The sequence below is a fragment of the Platalea leucorodia genome, assembly GCF_965183815.1.
Source record: "Platalea leucorodia genome assembly, chromosome: 1".
In the NCBI taxonomy this organism is placed as follows: domain Eukaryota; kingdom Metazoa; phylum Chordata; class Aves; order Pelecaniformes; family Threskiornithidae; genus Platalea; species Platalea leucorodia.
Window position 1 is genome coordinate 32,913,899 of NC_138823.1, and position 22,932 is coordinate 32,936,830.

The 22,932-nt window shown below is 35.7% G+C and overlaps 1 protein-coding gene across 1 annotated transcript in view; it reads right to left on the bottom strand.

Annotated features, from left to right (window-relative positions):
- Positions 1 to 5,229: 5,229 nt before the first annotated feature.
- The window catches only part of ZC2HC1A (zinc finger C2HC-type containing 1A), a 29,074-nt gene continuing 11,371 nt past the window's right edge, over positions 5,230 to 22,932 (bottom strand). Inside the window, exons 5-10 of the mRNA XM_082307836.1 lie at positions 19,726 to 19,874; positions 18,599 to 18,707; positions 17,574 to 17,682; positions 11,518 to 11,640; positions 6,651 to 6,758; positions 5,230 to 5,965 (exon numbers count right to left, since the gene is read on the bottom strand). Coding sequence (XP_082163962.1) covers positions 5,779 to 5,965; positions 6,651 to 6,758; positions 11,518 to 11,640; positions 17,574 to 17,682; positions 18,599 to 18,707; positions 19,726 to 19,874 — 785 coding nt within the window. The 3' untranslated portion in view covers positions 5,230 to 5,778. The remainder of the gene's footprint in view (positions 5,966 to 6,650; positions 6,759 to 11,517; positions 11,641 to 17,573; positions 17,683 to 18,598; positions 18,708 to 19,725; positions 19,875 to 22,932) is intronic.

Here is a 22,932-nt window from a genome sequence, read left to right on the forward strand (position 1 = left end):
TCCTTAAGTGTTCTAAATCGCCCATTCGTGACAAATTGGCATAGTCGGCAGGATCCTAACTCAGGATTTGCGACAAATTGGTATAGTTGGCAGGATCCTAAATCAGGATTCGCAACAGTCACCTATCCCTATGCTATTTTATTTAAGACCATTTCACATTTGGCTGCAAAAATGTGGGCATGACAAAAAGTTTTATTGGCATATTTGTTTTATTGTTAACAAGTGGCAAATTAGCATTAGGTGGTGATTTACATTTATTAATTAAAACAGAACTGACACTTTAAAATAAACATAATATACCAAATAAGATGCAAACAAACCCAGGAATTCTGCAAAAAAACACTGGATGGTCACAAACACAAATATTTAATGTACTGAGAGGCAAGGCAAACATAATAAATGCAATGCTGACAAAATTAATAATCTCAAACACATGAATGAACACTTCATTTAAAAACACAGAACATCAATAAATAAAAACTTATGAAGATACATACCAAGTATCATATGAAGGATGAACACCAAGAGTTCGAGCAATCATATAAAGTAGGTATTGTAACACTCGTAGAATACTCAGCACTTTACAGATCAGACCCAAATCCACTCACGCTTCTGCCAGAAACCCAAATACAAATATAGAACTATAGTAAACCATGCACTACTATTTAGCACTTAAGTTCAATATTCAGTTATATTAAACTGAATATTTGATTTGCTGACTCAAAAGCTAACGTTCACATTGGAGAAATACGATTTCCCTATTGATTATTTTTGTAAAGAAGAAACACTAATTAAGAGAAAATCGGAATAAGCTGTTTTCTGGCAATATGAAATGGAATGGGGCTAAGTAGGATCCTCCAGAAATGTGTATTCTGGAATGACATAACAACAACAAAAAAAAAAACCAAAAAAAAACCACAACAAAAAAAACCAACTCACTGAACTAGTATGCAAGAGTAATGTTATATTGTGAATATTGCAAAGAAAATATCAACCAAGTAACTGCTGAATACAGCAAGAGAATCTTTTACCTAACATTTCTTCCAACACCACCATTAGGTAACTCAAACCTTATTCAGTGAAAAAAAAAACCACCCAAACCCAAAAAACCAGCAACAAAACCATTATGAGTTGGAATGAGCTGTACTTGAAAGGCAACAAAACTATTTTCACCATTCACCAAACCCAACTTCACCAAAGATGAAAATTTTACCCTGTCATACAACCCATATAATTATTCATAGCTTAGTCAAACTGAAAATAATTAAAGTTGCAAAAAGTGCTCTTACAAAATACAAAGTTGCCAGCCAAGATTAAAAAAAAACTTGTAACAGGTTTGTTCTTTGCACATATACAAAGTCTATGTGATAGAAACTAGCACTTCTTGAGAACTTTGCAATACGTAGACAATACCATTTCATTTTATACTCTAATTACATAGCCTACATCAGTGTGCACTGCTACATGCCTCGTTTATTAGCATTTAAACTACTGCAGTCATACCTCCTTCCACTGATTGGATAAGCATGCATCATGAAACCGTTCTCTTTGCACACTGCATTTCAGGCACTAACTCTCAGTTGCACTGGTGAATTAGGAGCTAGTCTCTCTCCGACGACAGAGAACTTCCACAACGCTTGAAGGCTGGGTCAGATCTTAAAATACATTTTAAGTTACTAGCCTGTGAACCTCGCTACCTGTAGCCCGTGTAGAGAAGTTTGAGCGGCCGCTGCCTGCGGCGCTGCGAGCGGAGGTTGGGTGGCCGGAGCACCATGGAGAGCTCCCCGCAGGCCGCGGGCTCCTGCCCAGCCACGGAACCCCTCGGCTTGAGCTGTGCAGATCCACTCGAGGGCGGCTGACGGCTCTTCGAGTCTCTTCGGTGGATTTGAAAAATTCTGCCCGAATGTTCATTTCCTAGGTGCAAGCTGAAATGGTAGTAAAGCACCTCCCCACACCCACTTCCCTGGAGTGGCATGTAAGACTGAGGGTATAATTATCCATATAACCATATACTTAAGTTGCTGTATATTTAGAGATTCCAGTTCTGAAACTACCTAGGGTGTGAATATCATGCATAAATATAAACCTGTGTAAGATACATCGTATAAAGATTAAGCCTTATGCTATGCTGTTCTTACTACCGAAGCTAGTATTTTTCGTAACTCCATTGCACTTGTAACAGTATAGTTCCAGTGATCCCGCACTCCTTTCTGGCCCAGATATGTCCCTTGTGTAACAGATATTCACAAAAGCAGAATGGGAATGCAAACACTCTCAGGCCAGACCTCAAAACCAGCCTTCTCCTTGTTTCTTTATATGGAATTTTACCTTTGAGTTTTTTTCCTTTCTTTTTTAATTGAATGGAAGAACCTTCGTAAGCACATTAAGAAGGTATAGTGGCAGACATTAAAAGAAAGTCTGTCATAGGGTCAGACATTGGTATAGACATCATTAAATCAATCACATCAATAAATTTCACTTTAAATGGACAGTAACTACATTAGTCTACTGTCTGAGGCTTCACAGTCCTCAAGTAGCATTGAGTCCTGCTTTGTATCAACTCTGCTTTAGCCGAACAACTTTTTACATTTGTATAACTTAAAGAGTTCTCACAAAATACAGGTGTGTGCTCACACACACACCCTATATATATATATATATATACACACACACACACACAGACACATATCAAGAACTGGAAAGACAGATGCTAAATGGTGTAATCATATCATCCTAATTTCATACATGAACTCTAAGGAATTTAGATTTTTAAGTGAAATATCTGTCAACAAGGCATCCAGAGGATGACACTAGCTAAGTTTAGACTCATCGGTGAAGTGCATCAGCGGTGCATAGTTCATCTAGGGGTTTTATCTTCACAATTATCAATATTTTGATATTGATATCCGTATTTTTTCCTCCCATGCAAACCAAGGCATGAAGGCAGGGGGGAGGGCTAGGGCAAGAGGGTTTGGACCTAGGTCATTAATAAATTAAATTCAGGAACTTCCTTACACATGCAATGTACCTAAAGATTCAAAATTCAGAGTCCATCTCCCTTAACAGTTTATTTTTTCTTTAAATGTAACAAATTTGTTTCCCATATTCAGTTCTGCAGGGGCATTATGAAAACAAATCTACTCTTTCCTAACAAATATTCCACTAAGATGGAATGACAGCTATCTGTGCTGACAACTTGTGTAATACAGTGTACGATCTGTAACATCAGAGACTTTTTTTGTTTCACTAAACCTTCTTGTAAGGCCAAATTAAAAATTCAGGAAATCTTTTTAAAAATTCTTCTTTCAGTTCAGGCTAATCCCCTGCCTACTCCTTGCTATAAATCACCGAAGTGTAAATAAACTAAAAGATGTGTGACTCAAGTAATTTACTAAATGCTGCATTGGAAGCAAAGAGTTACACAAACAGCTCAAAAAGCAGAAATTATCGTAATGGTATGTGGAATGATTTGAAACTAGGAAACCTGCCACCTACAATTCAAAGGAGAAACAGTCAACATGTTTTTTGTACAGTTACAGCAATCCTGGAAAACGTAGAAGGTATTTATTTCCTTACTAAACTTTCCCTTTATAGAAAGCATTTTCAGAAAATGGTAAAATGCGTTTTTCCAGCAGAAACAAGAACTGTAAATTCATCAAGTCAGAAAAAGGAATTGATTCATCAGTAGATTTACTAACTGATCAAACGTATTCTGGACTGGTATCTTTGCTGATGGACACTCAGCTTGCAGTAATTCAGTCCGCAGACTGAAGTCCAGGGCAAATTGTCTAAAGCAGGCTTATCTATGCAAAGGATGCAGGATTCCAATTTTTCCGAGTACAGATACGAATGTGCCAAAATATGGATCCTAGAACCTAAACTACCTAGAACTGACAAATCTTAGCCAAATTGTGTTCTATCATTACCAGTCATCCATCTTACCATGCTCAGTAGCCAGCTTACACAAGTTACAATAAAACAAGACTACATTGAATGAAGCATAATTTCTAAACATAATTTTATATAAAAAGTGTAAGACAATTCCACACCCTTGAACTAATTCTAAAACATCAATAGTTTGAAGCTTGCAACGTGACTACATCAAGTCTCTTAAATCTCTCATCCTCCAGGACTGGAACCAGATTTGGAGATGCTTTTCTTCAATCATGCTTTCTTCAAAATTCGCTCCACTGATAGTAACCACAAGTTTTGAGAATGCGAACAATGATCACAAGACTATCATGGAACATTATATTTTGCATAAGCTACAAAGAAATTATATGACTTGATACTAATGGTGTTTGTGAGTTGAAAGTAACCATTTCTGATAAAAAGAGTGCATTTATTGTGGGAAAGGCACAATTAAGTTCTGTCAGATTGTTCTTTCACGCATAACTAAGATGGTGCCAGTACTTCAAAGCAAAACATCACAAAACAAATTACTACATTCAGATACAAGTAATTTGTCTTGTGAATGTTTGTTTGGGTTTTTTGTGTTTGGTTTTTTTTTTTTTTTTTTCCTTTTTTTACTAAGTGACACAGGATATTAAAACAAGAACAACTTCCAGTGCCTCACCCTTCCTCCCAACGAATTAATGCGAAGTCTGTTACTAACTTCAAGAGGCTGCTGTTCAGAGCCCAAGCATACACAAAATTGCAAAAAACCATATAAGGTATTAACAAATAAATCTATGGAGCACAGTTACTCCATTATGCACTTGTGTAAGCTGTGCTATTTGCACAGGAATAATAAAAACCAGTCACTACTTACATCAAGTTCTACTGCTCTAATAACATAAGTTTTTATGGAACTCTCTTTTTTTTTATTGGATACATCAAGAAGGCTGTTTTCAAAATAAAAGTTCAACATTTAGGTAGGATAAGCACAGACTGTCTCTCCTTCAGGAAATGAGGGAAGAGAAAAAAAAGGAGCAGGACCTTTGGAAACCTTTAAAGACAAAAACCACAAAACTTTTAGATATGCTGGTCATGGTGGAGCACAGGAAGAAGACAACAAGTGTTTCTGAACAAAAGGAACTTAATAAAATGGTGATACCACATTTGTCCTTATAAATACATAAAAATATTAACATGTTCTTATTGGAAAACAGAACATGGAAAGCCACAAAAATCTTCCTTTTTCTTCTTACATATGAACAGAATTCTCAGGTAGATTTTGCACTTTGATTCTTTAAAAAATCCTATTTAAAGTCCAATTAGGGTATTACCATTAAAGAGTTTAAAGGGATCCAGACTTTTTGCACTTTTAACTAGGAATTCATAAGGAGTTGCTCATGTTGTTTTCCTTTAGAACACAGCATCTAAGTTACTGTCACATATGGAGGAAATGCCTCCACAGAGAAACTTTTGAAGCCCAAGTTCTTCATGGCTAGTTCCCTATGGGTAGGTATTATCCTACATAAGTGATTTAAATAATCCTTTATCTAGTAGGATTTACAAGAAAAATAACATTGAACCACTTCTGCTACCTAAGTTACTTAACACATTTTTACCTTAATTTTAAATATTTCCAACAGAGATTAAAGAGTGTTTCCTCGAATGGCACAGTTTTAGGTACCTGCTATTTTTATATACAGTATATATATTTGTTTATAAATAAGTGTGTAACCAGAAGACTGTACTCAGAAAATTACAATATGATGTTTCAACATGTTTGTAGCATGAAGTCTAACTGGAAGGAGTGCTCTAGCTTTCCATGCAGCAGTACGTAGCAGATGCTTCTTATTTCTCATTTTCTTTTTGCTTTTAAGAATGTGTTCATACAACCATTCTTCGAATTCCACACTCACAGCAGAACTTCGCCCATTCCACTGGATACCTTGTTCCACATTCATGGCAGAACTTTGATAACTGTACAGGTGAATTTCCTTCACTGCTTTTTGAACTTCCTCCATTGACTGAGGATGGGTAGTCTCCACTGTCATACCCAATTTTACCGTCAGACCTAAAAATCCCCAGATAAAGAACATTCTCTGTAACTCAGTTCAGTATAACTTGATGCAAAATTATTCTAATCCTTGCAGTGAATTACTGCTATTGTTACTGTCATTTTCATGCTTACACTTCCTATTTATTTATAGTGCTATACCTTATAACTCTACCCATACTCCCCTACTTATCTCCAGATACCTACCTTCCCTGCAAGAAAACAAAAAATGTCAAAATTTTAGCAGCAGAAACAAATATTTGGTTCACTAGTTAATCTAACTGGAGTGTCTGAAAACTTGAAACTTAGCTTGTCAAAACAAGAAAGGCAAAAACAGCAATACAATTCTTATCTTACCCTTTAAAAGGGTAGACAACTTGTGTGCTTGCAAATTTCACTCAATTTCAACTGAACCACTCACTTCCCATTTAAAAGACCATTCACTTATTTTTTCAACAGTTCCTAAGAGGTTTTTGACATTTCTTACAATCTTCTGTGCACATCTGAGACAGCTGATGACAAAGGTGTTCTGTTAGATGATAAATATGCAAAATATATTGAGCATCTTAACAGGCCAAATAATACTGACCATGAGTTATCTGTTAACTGCAGAGAACAATATTTTCCCCAACTTCTTTTGTAATCAGTACTCCCATTTAATGAAGGTTCTATAGCTGACAAAATCAACAAAGTTAAAAGCTACCTTGGGTAACTGTCTGAATTGCTAGTTTTTCTTTTGTTTGTTAGAGCACCCGTGCTCATGGTTCTTGCCACACTAGGAGGGGTTGATGTCCGTGTTTTTGTTGCGCCTCTAAAATAGAATAAATATTTGATGATTTATATACACACAGAAATACAGACAAGAATATGCATTTACAAATGATATTAAAAAATGAGTTCAACAATCTACACAACAATTAATTGTATGAAAAATATAACTTACTTCCTACCAAGAGCAGATAGAAGAGCTTTGGCATGAACTTCCATGGTTTGGACTGAATATGACTTGAATCTTACAATGACAAGCTAAACAGAACAGCAAGTCCCTTCCTGTTCATGTGTTTCACTTGCTATCACACCAAAATACACGCAGATCCTGCACTACTGGTTGTTTAGTATGTGACAATGTCCACCTTGACAGACTAGAAGTTACTTTTTAGGACTGGCAGGGCTTTCAGAGAAATAGAGAGCAGCTGACTGCAGGTCTTAATAGTTTAAAAAAAATGTAGAACGGATACCATATTCTCAATACTTTGTGACCAATATGAAATAAGTCACAAGACTTTTTTTCTTCATAGCCACAGGCTTTATTTAGGATGCATGCTTCTCAGATAATGCTGTAGATACTTTTTCTTCAAAGCATAAATATTATATACTTAAACAGAAGGAGGAGAGGAAAGAAAGTCTATCCAGCTGGGCATTACGGCCTAATTTTTTCCTAGCCTGTCACAGTGTTCTTAAAGTTGGCTTCAACAGTATGACCACATCGCTGTGAAAGCTGCTTTCCTCGAGACTCATAGGTTTTAGGAGAAGCCAGTATGCAATGAATAGCACATCCTAAACACACAGAGCATCTCACTGCTTGCTTTGATGAGTAGAGAAACAGAATCCCCTGAAAAATCTGAGCAGCACTAAGAAAGAAAGATAGGAAGGGGCATCCTTTTATCATCAGTGACCAAGGACAGAATTTTTTGTCATTGCTCAAAAGCATTACCATTCACTGGGATTTCTTCTTCTTTGGCAAGACTTCAGTGACTACGAAATCATGTGCATGACCCACCAAGTTTTTCTGTTTTCATTCTTGAACACCAATGCAGAAATGAAATTTAAGTTGGGACTGGCTCATGGACATTAATTTTTTAAATGGAGTCTTGTTTTAATTTTTTTTTAGTCACCAAGAGCCCAATCAGCAGCAAAAACCCAAAAGTGGGGTTTTTTTTTTCCTCTTCCCATCAGATGAACCTAACTGCTCCTTTCAGAATTATAGGCAACTTCGTCTTGGCTTGGTTTTCAAAGTATATATAAGGAAACGCATTCACAGCTACTTCAAATGCAACACTGACACAACTGAGGAACAATGTAATAACTCCTGAATTTTAGAAATGTTGCATAAAACATTTCTTCCTTCATGGTATGAGCATAGGCTAAAGAAGGCTTTTCAGCTCCTTCCATCACTTAAACACTTCAGTGGAAAAGTGATTAAATGATTAAGCACAAAAGTGGAAATCAGGAACTATGTTTAAGATATGTCACTTGATTTAATCTAACTAAAGTATTCAAGTTTAACAAGAATGGCTTCTACATGCAACAGGTAGAGTGGAACCGTCGAAGATTCTGCTCACTGGGCAGAACACCAACCTTCTCTGTTAGTTTTCCTGTCTGTCTTCTTAGTTAGCAAGGAGATTCTAAAGATTTAAAAAAAAAATACTGTGCAGACTGAAAAGCACTACATAAGTTATATCAGAGTTAAAACCTATTAGAAGTTATGTCAGTCTTTCAGAAGTTACAGAATTCCAGGATAAAAGTTCTAAATATAACCTAAATTACACTGTTACAAGTATGCACAATAGTACAGATGCTAAATACTCTATCTTGTGTTATTTCCCCCATCTTGCTTTACATTAAAGAGAGACCTTTGCTTAAAATTGAGTAAAATTCATTAGAGCTCAATAGTGGAAAGAACATACTGGACTGTTACTTTACTTGTTATGGAAGCTGGAAAAGCATATAATGAAAAATTCAGCTGTAGACACAGAAATGGTATGGATCATCATGGATCAGGGATGATCAGACAACGATGCAAAGATCAGAATTGTGTCTTAATTCCTGTTTAGACAACTCCAAGTGATTTAAAACAAATTTTTCAAAAGTATTACTGACTTAGCTTTCTCTGGATTTTCACCTTGGGACCAACATACTACTTTTTCAAAACTAACAGCACTAATTTCTTAAACTGAAGTCTCTTCAGGGTGTATTTTGAATCAATAATTTTTGAACATAATGCTAGGAATCCTAGATACTTGAAAGAAATCAACATAAAAAAATTGTCCACTATTTTTGCTTGTATTCCAATTGTTCCAGTTCTCTAAAATAGGAATAACACACCCTCATCCACTAGGTGCTCTGAAGATTGACCTGACGCTTTAATATTGGTGTATACTAGAGAAATTTCCCAGAAATAAGTGTCTTAAAAACATGATTTGTATAGTGTCTAGTACAGCCTACAGGCCACTGATTGAACCGGGGGCGGGGGGGAAATCAAAATATTGAAAAGCCACATTGAAAGTGCACTGTCCACCCTGTCTATTGGGGGAGGCAGAGCCCCATGAACAGATAAAACATCATTCATTAAAGGTTTATCAGGATGTCTTAATTCTGAAGTGTTTAAACATAGCTTTATGCATAATTCCTGCAGATTTCTTTTTCCAATTAGTTTTCTAAAAATACAGAAAAAAAACCAAATCTATTTTCAGACTAGAAACTTTAATACGAGTCTTATAATTAACTGCAGTGATTTCTGCCATTTTTGATGAGTAAATCAACAGAAGTAGCAGGCTGCCACTGTCTACAACTTTACTCATCCCAGATCTAGACACATAATTAGCATCAGGTTTCATATATATTTATTGACAAATCTTGAAATTGCATTCTTAAGTTGCAATCTGATCTCTAGAGACAGATGTCTTCCAACAAATCAGACATTCTTGATTATTTCAACTTTTGTCACCACGGCTTGGTCTCTTCCGATCTGTCCAACCTCTGCCACTTCTACCTACCTGTCCAGTTCTGTTGTTTTTTCTGTTTGGTTGGATTTTATTGTTTGTTTGTTTTGATTTTGCAAAGCTATATAAATAAATCCCTGTTCTAAGTCGTATCACATGAAGTATTAATGGAGCCTGACAGCAGATGAGGCTGCGTACCAATGCCACCTTGAACTCTTAAAATCTGGACATACCTTTAAAGATGTTTATTATCCATTCTCAATTTCAAAAGAAATAAGATTGAAGGGGACTTCCCTTCCTAAAGCAGCTCAAGTTGTACATCTAGTTGAATTACCACTGCTTGCAAAATGAAAAATTGGAAGAAATCTGTGGAAGAAGCTTGTCTCTTTCTATTTACACATTCAGTATTTGCTTCAAGCAATTTCAAGCTTCAAGCTTGCTTCCTAGACAGGGCGTTTTCAGATATTCTTGACAGCTATCAGTGTCACCCACAACAGCTCATAGTTCTGTGCGAAATCATAAGTAAGTTCCTTATGACTAATGGCATGCATGCCAAAGTCCAGAAACCTTTGCCATAAACCACATCCACATTGCTATGCTGAATTTAACAATGTCTAGTAGCTATTCACATTTGTCCAGTGCTGTTAGCACATAACATACTGGATAACCTCCTGCAAGGAAGGCAGATTTAATTCATGAACTCAGTGGACATTTGAATAAGAACAACAGTCATGTTATGAAAAGCAGAGTCTATACTCTTAAAGAAGTTCTCTCAAGAAGAAGAAAAAAAATCAAATCACTGCTCTATGGAGAGGGGCTATTGTAAGCACGCTTAGTAACTCACTAAGCCAAATTTTCAACATCTCAATAATGTATTACAAAATGAAAAACTGACCTAATTTTTGATGATTCAGAGGATTTATAGCTCTAACCAAACATGCAAAGGAATGAGGGAAAAAAAAAAAAAGATCTGTTTGTTTAAAAAGAGCTCCCCCTCTTTCAATACTTTTGTTTCTTCAAATAGAAACCCAAGTTCAAATATTCTGGCCCTCTCTAAAAGACACTTCAGCTTTGGTTACAACACTAAAACAGCATGAAGAGATTTAGACATGTTTCTGCTATTTAAAGCATTATATTCCATGTATGTCCCACATAATTCATTACTAATTTCTCTTTTGCAATATGCTTTAAGGTATTGTTTATGAAGAATCAGCCCATTTGAATTTGGCATCTTCCAAATTATAGCAAAGGGTTAACTACAATATAGTATTTATTTCCTTTTTAAAAGATTGGAATACCCTTTCTTCCAAACTTAAACTTGCTGAATATTCAGAAGTCTTTATATGAGATAAGTTAGATTTAATAAAAGACTTCTCATTACAAAGTCTGCCTTGCTTACATTCTTGGACCACCACAGCTATCTTACAGAAGAGACAGATAAATATTTGACTTTAAAAGAAAAAAATTACTTTGTTGTAAAACATTTGCCTGTAAGGCAGATACTTGTACAGTTATCAGGCTTAAATGCTTACTTCAGCTTTACATTATGCAAATTCAGTTTTATCTGAGGTTTACAACGATAGAAGTTCATTACTCTTAGTCCATAATCAGTGACAGAAGAAATCAAATCTCAGGTAAGTCTTTATATTTCCTGTCCTACTATGAAGCTGTTTACCCTGCATGAAACAGATACTTATACTAATTATATTATATACTCTTCTCCCACAGCATTTATATTGAAGACATACTGGGCAGCAGATGTCTGTCAAGGTCACACTTTCACTATTCCAATGCTTTGGAGGAACATTTCTGCAAAACAGATAAACCACACTGATTTGTAATACTTACTTCTTTATAGGCAACAACTCATTTGGTCTTTTGATGGTACTGTCTGTTTTTGTATCAGTGTCATAAAACCTTTGCACATCTCTTCCAGTTCGCAGTGGTGGGCCTAACTTGTCCATCTTACTACTAAAATATATAAAGGGGTACTCATAAGGAGACTGCTAGATTGCTATTCAAGTCATCGCAAAAAAAAAATTAAAGTACTCACAATTAAATACTTATATTCCCAAAGAATTACCATTGACTAAAAAAAAAAAAATTACAAATCAGACTTTAATAATCCAGTAAACAAAAGGGTTGTTCTTACTTTAAAGAGAGGTTTTCATAGACTTATATTTGGATTAGGTTTCCAATGCATATTTTTAATTTTTTTTGATCAAAACAAAAAACTAATGCCAGTTATCCTCACAATCTGCACAATGCACTCACATTTGGCCTTTTTTTCTTTTAAGAATAGCTTACATAGTGTCAAACTTATCACATCTAGAAAAGGGAGCTCATAATCATAATTACAAGTTATAGTAACTTTATTAAGATGTTAGAAAAGCACAGAGATGTAAGTACAAGCCTCCTTAACTTTAGAATTAGGAAGAAGGAAAATTTTCCTTTTTTTTTTTTTTTTTTTTTTTTGGGTAAAGTCTGAACATTGTGCCCAGAGAGAATAACATGCCTTCCATTCTCTTTTCTTTTATGGAGATGAGAAAAGAACAGAGGAAAGCCTGAAAGAAAAACAACCTTGTTTTAATATCAAAAAATCCACTCACAATAGACAGTACTATACACATAGGCAACACTTGAATACTTTTTTACTATTATGGATAACATTTCCAAACCAAAAAGAATAAACCAAAAATCAAATTAAAAAAAATAAATAAAAAAATCAAAATAAAACACACCACCATCCCTCCTACATATCAGCATAAGGAGAATTGTAACTTTTGAGAAATCACAACTTATATTAGAAAAAACAGGTCTTCAAGTAAAGTTCTTCATTTTTATCATCTTAAACCATATGGTAAAACCTGCAAGAAGTCCATTATATCTCCACCCCTACCTCAATTATGTAACTGAAGTTTCTTCTCAAAAAAAGCTTGCAACGTAATTTGTTTACTGGGAAGCTTCTGGTGTGAACCTTGCAATCCACATTACATCTCTAAAGCATCAAAGGAAATCTCCCCATAAGGAAGAAAAATTCAACAATGCTAGACGATATTCATTCATCATAAAGTCAGCAGGGAACACTGAGATTTTAGTCATGACAATTTAGCCCCAAATAATGCAGGCTGTAAGAGTCCCTCTTCCCACTCCTCCTCCCAAACAGATGTTCTAGTTCAAACTAATTAACTCCGGAAATGCTTAATCAATTCCTGTTTGACCAAATATATACTTTTTACATATTTCCCAATGACTGAGAAGCAAGACTGAGGTCTTTGACACTGCAAGACACGTACTCCAATGTACCATGATTTTCTTAGCCTTTAACAATTTATCAACATAATCCGTGAACTCCAGGCACCTACAGTGTAGAACACCGAAGACAATAACCTAGAAGCAGTCATGATACTGCCAAAATAAAGAACTAGAGTATTCTTCCATACTTAAAAACAAAACCAAACACCCAAAGCTGACAGCCCTTTCATGTACTAATGAAAAAAAAATCACAATCGTAAGAGTCTTCTGAAATGCAAAGACCACCAAGACAACTTATTTACCTTGATTTCATTGAACAAAGCTGTGTAAGTTATAGTCTTAATGAAAGGAACAAGCTATTTTAAAAATATAATGTTTTTAAAGGCTACACATGCTGTATGGCAAATATATAAGTGGAATTTAAAATTTACTGATACTGGTTAGGTGTGCCAGTCATATTGCATTTCAGCTGTAAGACAGTACTGGATGTGTCACTAACAGACATGATCACACGAGGCATAACTTGGATCAGCTTAACATTAAATAGTATGTTTTATCCCCAAAATAAAATAAAAATGACAAAAAGGTATTTCTAAGGGTTCATTTGCAACACTGAAAAACATCACATAATTTTCCAATTCTCAGTTAAAAAAAAAAATACAGTTCATAAATGAAACATGCACAGACAATTAATCTGTACATGTAAAAGATCTCTGGCTGGCCACGAACAGTGTTGTCAAGCTAGGCAAAACAGGTTGCAAGTGGGAGTGGAGTTTGCCTGTTTGCTTAGCCTTAGGATAGGAAGAAGAACCTACCCAATTTTTTTCTCCTGGAGATCTGATTACTTCTGACAGCCTACTGGAACTGCCCTACCCCTCAAGAAATGTAAAACAGTGCTAAACTCTGTACTCTTACAAAATACGTATCAAACTTAGCATGTTAACATGATTCACTATCAAAATATAAGCCTAACTGCAATTTATATAATTTAATTTTCCTTTTCCCAGTTCTTCAACATCAAAAAGATGAAATCCTATTTTCATGCAAACGAGTGAAGGTTTTCCTACTGACAAGAATACAGAGTCACACGCTACTCTTGCACTCTTACTTGCTTCTCTAGGACTCAGAAGTGATGTCCTTATGCTACACTTCCATTAATACTTATAACTAGCTGTGCTCTTACTCTGTCCAGGCAGAAAAAGAGAACTCTCATAGCAGAGCTCAGCTGACACAATCTGATCTACCTCTACAAAGTAAGCCTCACTAATGCTAACCTAGCTTATATTGATGATGCTGTGGTGTGCTCTCTCAGTAGTCCTTTACTTGGAGAGCAGAAGAGGAGAATTCAAATTAAAAAAAAAAAATAATATAGCAAAAATGACTTAAACTAAGGGAGTTCATAAAATTTGGTTCCATTTCTGCTCATACAAAATAAAAATTTATAGTGGGATATTGAAGTTGAACTTTATATGAAATGAAGTTCAAGAATCTTTCCTTTACAGAACCAAACACCTTAGAGTCCCAGGTCGTTTTAACTGTCACCTTTAACACAAATGTAGGAACAGCTTCATGTGCCTTTCACAATAGTTTCAGGCAGCAGTTCAAGAGTGCCACCTAAAGAGCAAGAGGGAAACTGCATGCCTGTGTATTTTAATCACTTCTGGCTGTTAAGATTAGACAGCAGATAGTCATTTCTTGCCCCTTTGCATATCCATCACAGAGAACAGGTACCATGATTCTACAGAAAGAAGCAGCATCTGATTAAATTGCCCCCCTCCAACATACATATCATTCATCCTTGATATTGCATAGTGTAATTGTAATTCTACTATTAAGCCTCACTACTTCTCTGCCAAATCTGGAATTACAACAATCTAGGCAAAAATGGAATGTTTCAATTAATTAATATGTAAAAAACCAAAAAAATTAGTTTGCCTTAGGGAAAACTGCAGGAGCTTGTTTCTTACAGCAAAAACTGGAATCTAACCTGGTCACAAAAGTATGTAGGCTCTTAAATATTTGCCAAGAAAAAAAAAAGATGCAATCACTTAACATTCCATTTGAAAGATCACCCTTAAAACAATACATGTGCAACACTGTGCTCAGTAAATCAGTTCACTAACAACTCAGAAGGAAGAGCATGACATCTTACAGCATGAGCTCTACCTGCCTTAGGTACAGCAGAATCACAGATCTCATGCTATGCCTTGTCATTTTACTGGTTAAATCATAAATGTAGCAAAAGAAACACACCTTTTTTATCCTAATGAAGGTTATTTTTATAAAATTTTAAAAGCTCTTTTATTTTATAAAATAATTCTAGCTGCAGTTAGCTGTAGCCTAAATTGTAAGATGTTTTAATGTTCAAAACCTGTGTCACTACAGTATTGGCTATTCTCACTCTCTGACTTAGGAGGTTGACTGTTAGTGTCTCAGTCCCTGCTCCGATATAATTTTGTACATATTTCAACAGAACCCTAAATATTTCCCCCTCACACTCCAATACTAAGACTGAGATGATTAAGGCCAAAATTGTCACTAGTGACCAATATGAGACACCTAACTCTTCCATGTTGTAACTGCTCCTACACCTCTTTGCTTCGATGTAATTTCTGACAATCTTGTTATCAGAACTGAATGCAAAGTAGCTAAAAGAAAAAGAAAGAATTGCTAGGTCTCAGGTGTAACACTTAGGAAAGAGACACATTTAACAGCCATCTGTGAGAACACTGGTTAGTATGACCAGCAAGAAATCATAAGGATCGGCTGGGAAAGACAGAACGAGAACACAAGTTTTTCAGAGTAGAGAAATGAGAAGGACTGCAGGCAGAAACACACTCATCACATCCATACTCTTAAAAACTGGAAATTGTGTAGGCAATTAAGTGAGGTTATAAGCCAAACTAACATTCACTGCCTCTCAGCAGAGATCATTATCTGAGAGCTATGCCAACCAGAAGTCATCTATTTGTGGTTAAAACAGCACGTATGAACAGAGAGAACCTGTGCAAACATCTCTCCATATATTAACCGCTATTTGGCTTGGTCACATCACAATTCTTCCTCCAAGCTTCAAAAAAGGAAACAGAAGACAACAGAATACAAAGTAGTAAGTCCAGTGAGCAACTGACTGGTAAAATTAAACAGAACTTCCTTGTTAAGAAGTGAAGACCAAAACCTGCACCCCCCCACAAACTAATACAGACTGCAATTAGAAACTCTATCCACAAGAAAAAGCCTTTCCCAGACAGTTGGGATTCACCACTGGGGTCAGAAACATGCCTTCAAATTATCTCAGCTGATTTTTTACTATGGTTTGCAGACCAACTTGTTTGCCACTCATCTGTAGGTGTTAATTCAACTTCTGAAAATGGAGAAATATGCTATAAAAAAATCAGTCAGTGAATAACAGAGGATGGGACTTTCTGACAGTTGAAGCATAGATGCCTACAAACAGTAGTGAAGCTGAGCTGTAGACCAAAGACTATGAGGACACTTGGGGGGGAGGAGGGGGATAAAAAAAAAAAAATTCTGACAACCTCACTGACTCTGCCTCTGGTCTGTGTCTGAAAGACTTAGTATCAGCGCGTAGAGCAAGGAGGGACAGAACTGCATCCTCATGCTACATGGTGTTACAGGAGGGAGGTACGACAGAGCTGTAATTTATACTTGTGCATAACTTGTAAGACTTAAGAGCAATAAACTAAAAGTCACTAGTTTTGTGTAATTAATAAAGCTGTCCATCCCCATGAGTTCTTTCAGAATATCCTTCTTCCTCACAAACTTAAGCTATTGTTTGTCTCCACCTTACACAGCCTTCACCAATTTGATACTCATTTTTATAGGAATAAGTCTTCTTCAATCACCAATGTTATAACTGCAATCACTTTGATGTATTTTTTTGTTTTCTCTCAGTGCTCCTTAGTGCTCCTCAACTTCTGTAAAATTGCACGCCTTTTCTTCAATCCCTTCCATACATTTCTTCTTTGAGATAGTATGCACTGACTAGCCCCCCAGCAAAATATCGGTAACAGCCTTGATCACACCAGCACTTTCACTAACTGTAGTAATCTACATCTACCACTTCTTGTTGCTGTTGTAGAGTACTGGTTTCCATTGCCTTATTTGTGCTCATTCATTTGTTGTCTCTTGAGTATTTTAAGACAGGACAGGGAAGAGGGAAAGTATCCATCCTTTTGTGCTAAGAGGAAAGATCCTGTCACAACTGGCTTGCGGTCTCTGGCAGAGGCCTCTTTCTTTTATTTCCATGAATTGCAGGAAATTATGCCTAATGTTTTCTCCTTTTTTAAGTCTCTTCAATTTTACAAAGAAAAAAAATTATAGCTCCAACAACTTCTGCATATTCTATAACTTTTTAATCTACTTTATATCTGGTTTTACCACTTGACCTCCTTTGCTGTTATTTTAACATTAGAAAATGCATCTTTGCCTACTCTGATGTTCCCTAAACATTAATTATGTTTATAACTAAAGGATAAATTCAAAACACTGCACTTCTGAAGCTCACGGGGTGGGGGAAAAAAAAAAAAAAAAAAAAAGGCAAGTGAAACAGACCACAGAGACTTCTAGAACTAGCACAATATAAATATGAAATGAAGTATAAATGACAACATTAAATGGAAACTTACCCTGCTTGTGCGTTCACCATTCCCAAGGAGTTTTTATGAGCTGGTGATAATGTCTGAATTTTGCTCCCACTGGATCCAGATGAAGACAGTGCTTTACTTGAAGAGGCACCTTGCAGTTGAAAGTAAGCATGGAAATATAAGAAAATGTAAGATTCTGCTGCTGGAATGGTACAATTAATTATGTATTTTTAAATTGTAAAATTCAAAATGAGATTTTTCGAAATATCCAGATATGAACAAGTGTCAAGATACTAGGAAAAAGCAAGTATGTTTCCAGAAATTTACAGAAAATATGCAATTGAAACATAATGTTCTATTCTAATAAAAAACATTGGATCTCAATTACTTTCTTCAGAAAGAAAAAGGAAAGAAAAGAAGCCTAGGATGTCAAAGTATGTACAAACAGAACATGTTTGATATCTGATGATATCTGAAATCAGAATAAAACCAGTGTTTGCATAATTACAATATACATGGCTTGACTATGTATTTTCACCAATTCATGATCACATTCAGCATACAAATTAGTTACAGAATCAAGCAACAGAAGAATCTCAGGTGAGAGATCAGTATTCATTATGCATTATTACACAGAATGATTTTGCAGGTTCAATTCAGAAAAAACCTAATTTGACCCGATATATAAAACAGAAGAAAATCCTATGTGCTCAAGAGTCTTGTTGGATAGACGTCAATCAGTGCCCCTTCCAACTTTACTTTAAATGAGTTTTTACAAACCGGTACATCAATTTCAACAATAAAGTATATAGCCATCACATATGTAAGTCAAAAAAATCAGGTCACAAAAACATTGATTAAAAAAATTGTATTATGAAAAACAGACATCATCTTATCCACTCAATGTAACACTGAACTCCTATGAATTTTTTTTACTTTGTCAGTTTAAATCACTGGGCAATGCTCTAGAAATCCTTCCAGCTATTAAAATTATACTACTTTTACTGCATAGTTTGAGAACTAATATTTAGAAAGGAAATGGAAAATTTGTAACATGTATTTCATACCTACAACAGTTTTGCTAACACCACTTGGCTGTGGTAAGCGTGATGATGATGATGATGGTGGTGGCGTTGATCCTACAGAAGGCATCTTCTTAACTGCAGCAGGTTTGTACTGTAATAAAATACAACCTAGAAATTTAAGCAATTAAATCAAACTATCTATATAACACAATAGGTAGTTATCTCAGGTACTGTGGGAAAACAGATAATGATTACCTACTAGGTAAACTGTTTCCGGTATGGGATCATGCAAATGGTTTCCGCTAGTCTGCTTTCTTATACATACAGATGATACTGGTAGGAAAGATTACCTAACTAACTCAGTGGTTTTGGTTTTTTGTTTAACTGTGTGTCTTTGTGTATTTTCTGCTTTTTTACAGCTTTTCTCTTCTTTTTCCATAGCTGTCTCATGAGCTTAATATTATCACCTCATTACCAGTTAATTTTAAAAAGAATACTCAAGGGCAGGATCATTTTTGTCTTTCAAATCTTACTTTCACCTGTGTGCTCTGGACCAGTCCCAGCACCGATTCAGAATACAGTGCAAGAATCACTAAGTAACTGCTTGTGTCTGTTTAACTCTTCACAGCTCCCAGAAAAAAAAGGGCATTACCACCAAATGAAAACACACCTACACTTTAATCCTTCATTTGTTTCCATCGTAAGTTAACTACTGCAGCTCTTACCTTAATATGCCTGAACCCCGCTAAGCCTCTAATTAGCTAAAATATTGCTGTCAGTTGTCCTGTAGTCACGTACCTTTGTTTGCCCATTTAAGGAGCAGTCTTGAATTGGATTCAGAAGACTTGCACAACAGAAATTCAACTTTCTTTACAAACACTGCATCTCTACTTCCTGATGCTACCCTTACCTGTCATTTTCACAAATCTCTGAATTACATTTATGACTGTTTTTGGCTTTGCAACTGCTGCCAACTTATTTATAGATCTCTGCAACTCTCGTAATAGAGCAAAAACCTCTTCCACACTTAGTGTCTAATTTCAGCCTAGCACAAATAATAAAATTACAGAATAAAACAGTTAATTCCATTTAAGAGCAACATAGTATTTAACAAGCTTGATTTGATGTTGAATGCAAGTTACAAATTAAGAAAAAATGTTGTAGTTCACCTGTGTTCGAGTAGGAAGCTTCCCTTTGGTATCAGCTGCCAATTTCCCCTTATTAGTAATACGTGCTGCTTGTTCCTTACAGAAATTGATGTGTCTGTCAGCTGCATTTTCATTAAATCTCCTCTGACAATACGGACACTGAATGTAATCTTAAAAACATAAAAACCTAACATTAATATTAAAACAAAAAAAAAGTGTTTTAAAGTCTTTTAAAGACCAGCTCCAGCCCCCCCCCCCAAGAAAATTAAGGCCTCTTGAATCTGAAAATGAAATACGTATTGCTGGGGAAAATAATATTGTCCACATGTAAAACAAAAGATGTTTCTTGTTTGATGGATAAGAATAAGAAGAGTGGTTGAGGATCAGAAATAACCTAAGCGAAATCAGAAACGCTTTGAGAGATGCTATTCAGCAGAGGAGGTGGCCGAAGAGTACATGGACATGCAGGGATATCAGCTGGAAGAAAGTGGAGAAGAGAAGAGGCTAAACAAACAAACAAAATATCACAAACACAGTTCAGTTTGTTCAAGACATGAAAATGCATTAAAACCTTTCCCATACAAATAGCAAAAGACAACAAAATCTGTTCTCTCTGGCAGTTTTGAAAAGACTGAGAAATACTAACTGCAGTACTGGAAATTATCATTAAATATATATATATATATATATATATATATATATATATATATATATATATATATATATATATATATATATATATATATATATATATATAAAAAAAATTGGAAATTTAACAACAACAAAAAAGAATCAGAGAAAGTCCAGCCAAAATTAGGAGATATCTATAGACACATGCAAAACAGGGTAACTGGTGGCTGTATTATTTTTCAAGATTAATTTAGTCACATTAAAAATAGTACTGCTTGCAGGAAATATTATTACTAACATTGGGAAAAAAAACAGAAAAGCTACGTAAATGTTTAAAATACTAAAAGATGCCTCATCTGTATGCTGGAAATACACCCCTTAAAATACACTGCCCTTGGAAAGTAAAATGTTTGGACTGCATTTTCAGATAGACATTTCAGTGTCTAGAGACATGGATGGTGAATTCCCCAGATTACAGTATTCAAAACCATGTACACATCAACTTCAGAAGAGCTGGACACTGACAAAGCAGGTTAAATTACTATGTTCCTAGCTGATTTTAGACATGTATTGAAGAAAATGAGGAGAGATTCAACAGTCAATGTCTCCAAGATTACAGTTAGATATTATACAATCCAAAATAAGATTTGGATTACATGTTACTACTCCAAATGCAGCAGAACTTGTTTAACTAGTTATCCCTTTAAATTAACAAACAATTTTGAATAAGTCAAATGATGCAGTGGCCACCAAACCACGAACTGTGACCCAAGAAGTGTGAGCAAAGGACACAGGAAGAACATGGGAATCCTTCACAGAAGTGACAGCACGGGAATCTCATGTGATAACAACAAGAGATTGTTATTTATTTATTTTACATAAACTCCACTGCTGTTGGAATACTCAAACATAAACTATAGCTTAAGAGATAGAAACTCAGAAGAAAAAGAATTACAATATCTATATGATCAAATGAAGATAGGCCCAAACAAAATTAAGAAAGAGATAAAAAAAGCAAAAATAGATTAATAAAACAGCCACAGAAGCCCCTAGATAATAAGAAAAGACATTTCTTGCAGGGGCACAGCTTGGTTCCCACAGAAGACTTTCAAAGCCCACTGAAGTAAATGGATCAGATGATAGAAGATTAACATACACTCTTAAGAATCAGGGACTGTATCTTCATCCTTTTGTAAAATGCTTAGCACCAGTGAGCCACCTGGCTACATGGAAGTACTGTCCGTACTGTCCAGAAGAACTGTTAGGATTCAATGTAAGCTTTATAAAATACAAACTGATCAAAATAAGTGGGCAGTACAGATAGGCAGTCAAGTTCAATGCAAATGGGGTGACCTAAGATCCTTAATATCACAAGGGTATTCCACACTTCTAAGGAAAAGGTGGAACAGGAGATCAAAGAACCAGCAATACGGCTTCTTTGCAAACTCAAAGCATGCAATTAAGTAGGAAATACTACTACAGAAGTCTTTTCTTTTAAAGGAAAAAGACTAGCGGCTAATTGGAAATAGGCACGCCAAAGAGTAGAAGAGATGAATATACTCCATGATACCATGCATAATTCTCCCTCTCTCCTACACATAAAGTGGAAAAAGAGCAAGGGTAGCTGCCCCTGCTCTGTTTTCGTTCTGTTCTATTTGTAGGAAGAGAATCCATTGATCAATTCCTGCATCTTCTCTTCATTCCTGATTCCCTCCTCCTAAGTCCTACCCACTGCAGCAGAATGAAGTCAGAAGACTACAAACAGTAAGACTCAGCTTGGAAAAAGTAAAAGACAGAAGGAAGAGAAACAGCGACACAATATCTTTCTCTTCCCTTTACCTCCTATCTGCTTTCAAGCAGGCTGAATAGAGTTACTTCCTTCGCTTCAAACTGATTTGCCGTCTCTGGAAATAAGGGAGCACCACTTTAGTAGCCTTCCAAGCTAGCTTTAGTTCTGGGCTCTTCTGCTTGTAATGCAGAACCTATACAACTAGATTATTAATGATGATCGAGCCTTATGTTTCTTATCCACAGCATTAGCCATTGGTTCTACTTTACTTTAAAACGCATATAGCATTTCAAGATAGCATACTGAATGCTGAATAATACAACTTCACTTCTTACTATGAATGCACAATTAAAATCCTAATACCGGACTAACACGTTGCCTGTAGAGAAACAAGGTAGGGAACACTCACATCCTCACTTGACCACAGGCAGGCAGAAGCAAACAGATGATTTTTTTTTTCTGTTTTTCCCTATCTTTCTGAGAATAGCCATTGAACTGATCAAATGGTTTAGCTCTTAGGACAAGAGGAAGAAATACAGTCTCCAACCTATTCTCACATCACAGAAATTAACTGGAAAGTGTATTTCCTTCTCACTAACATCAGACTGCTTCAACACTTTACCCAACCTCAGTTATGAAGGCACCCAAGGGCTGTTACTCTCTTGTTAATACAAATCCCACACCTCTCATACCCAAAACGCAAGTACCCCCACCACATGAGGAAGGATCACGTGCACGCTAGAGCATACACTGCATACATGAAACTAAATGTGAATTCAGCAAGAAATAGGAGAGACGACATTTGAAGA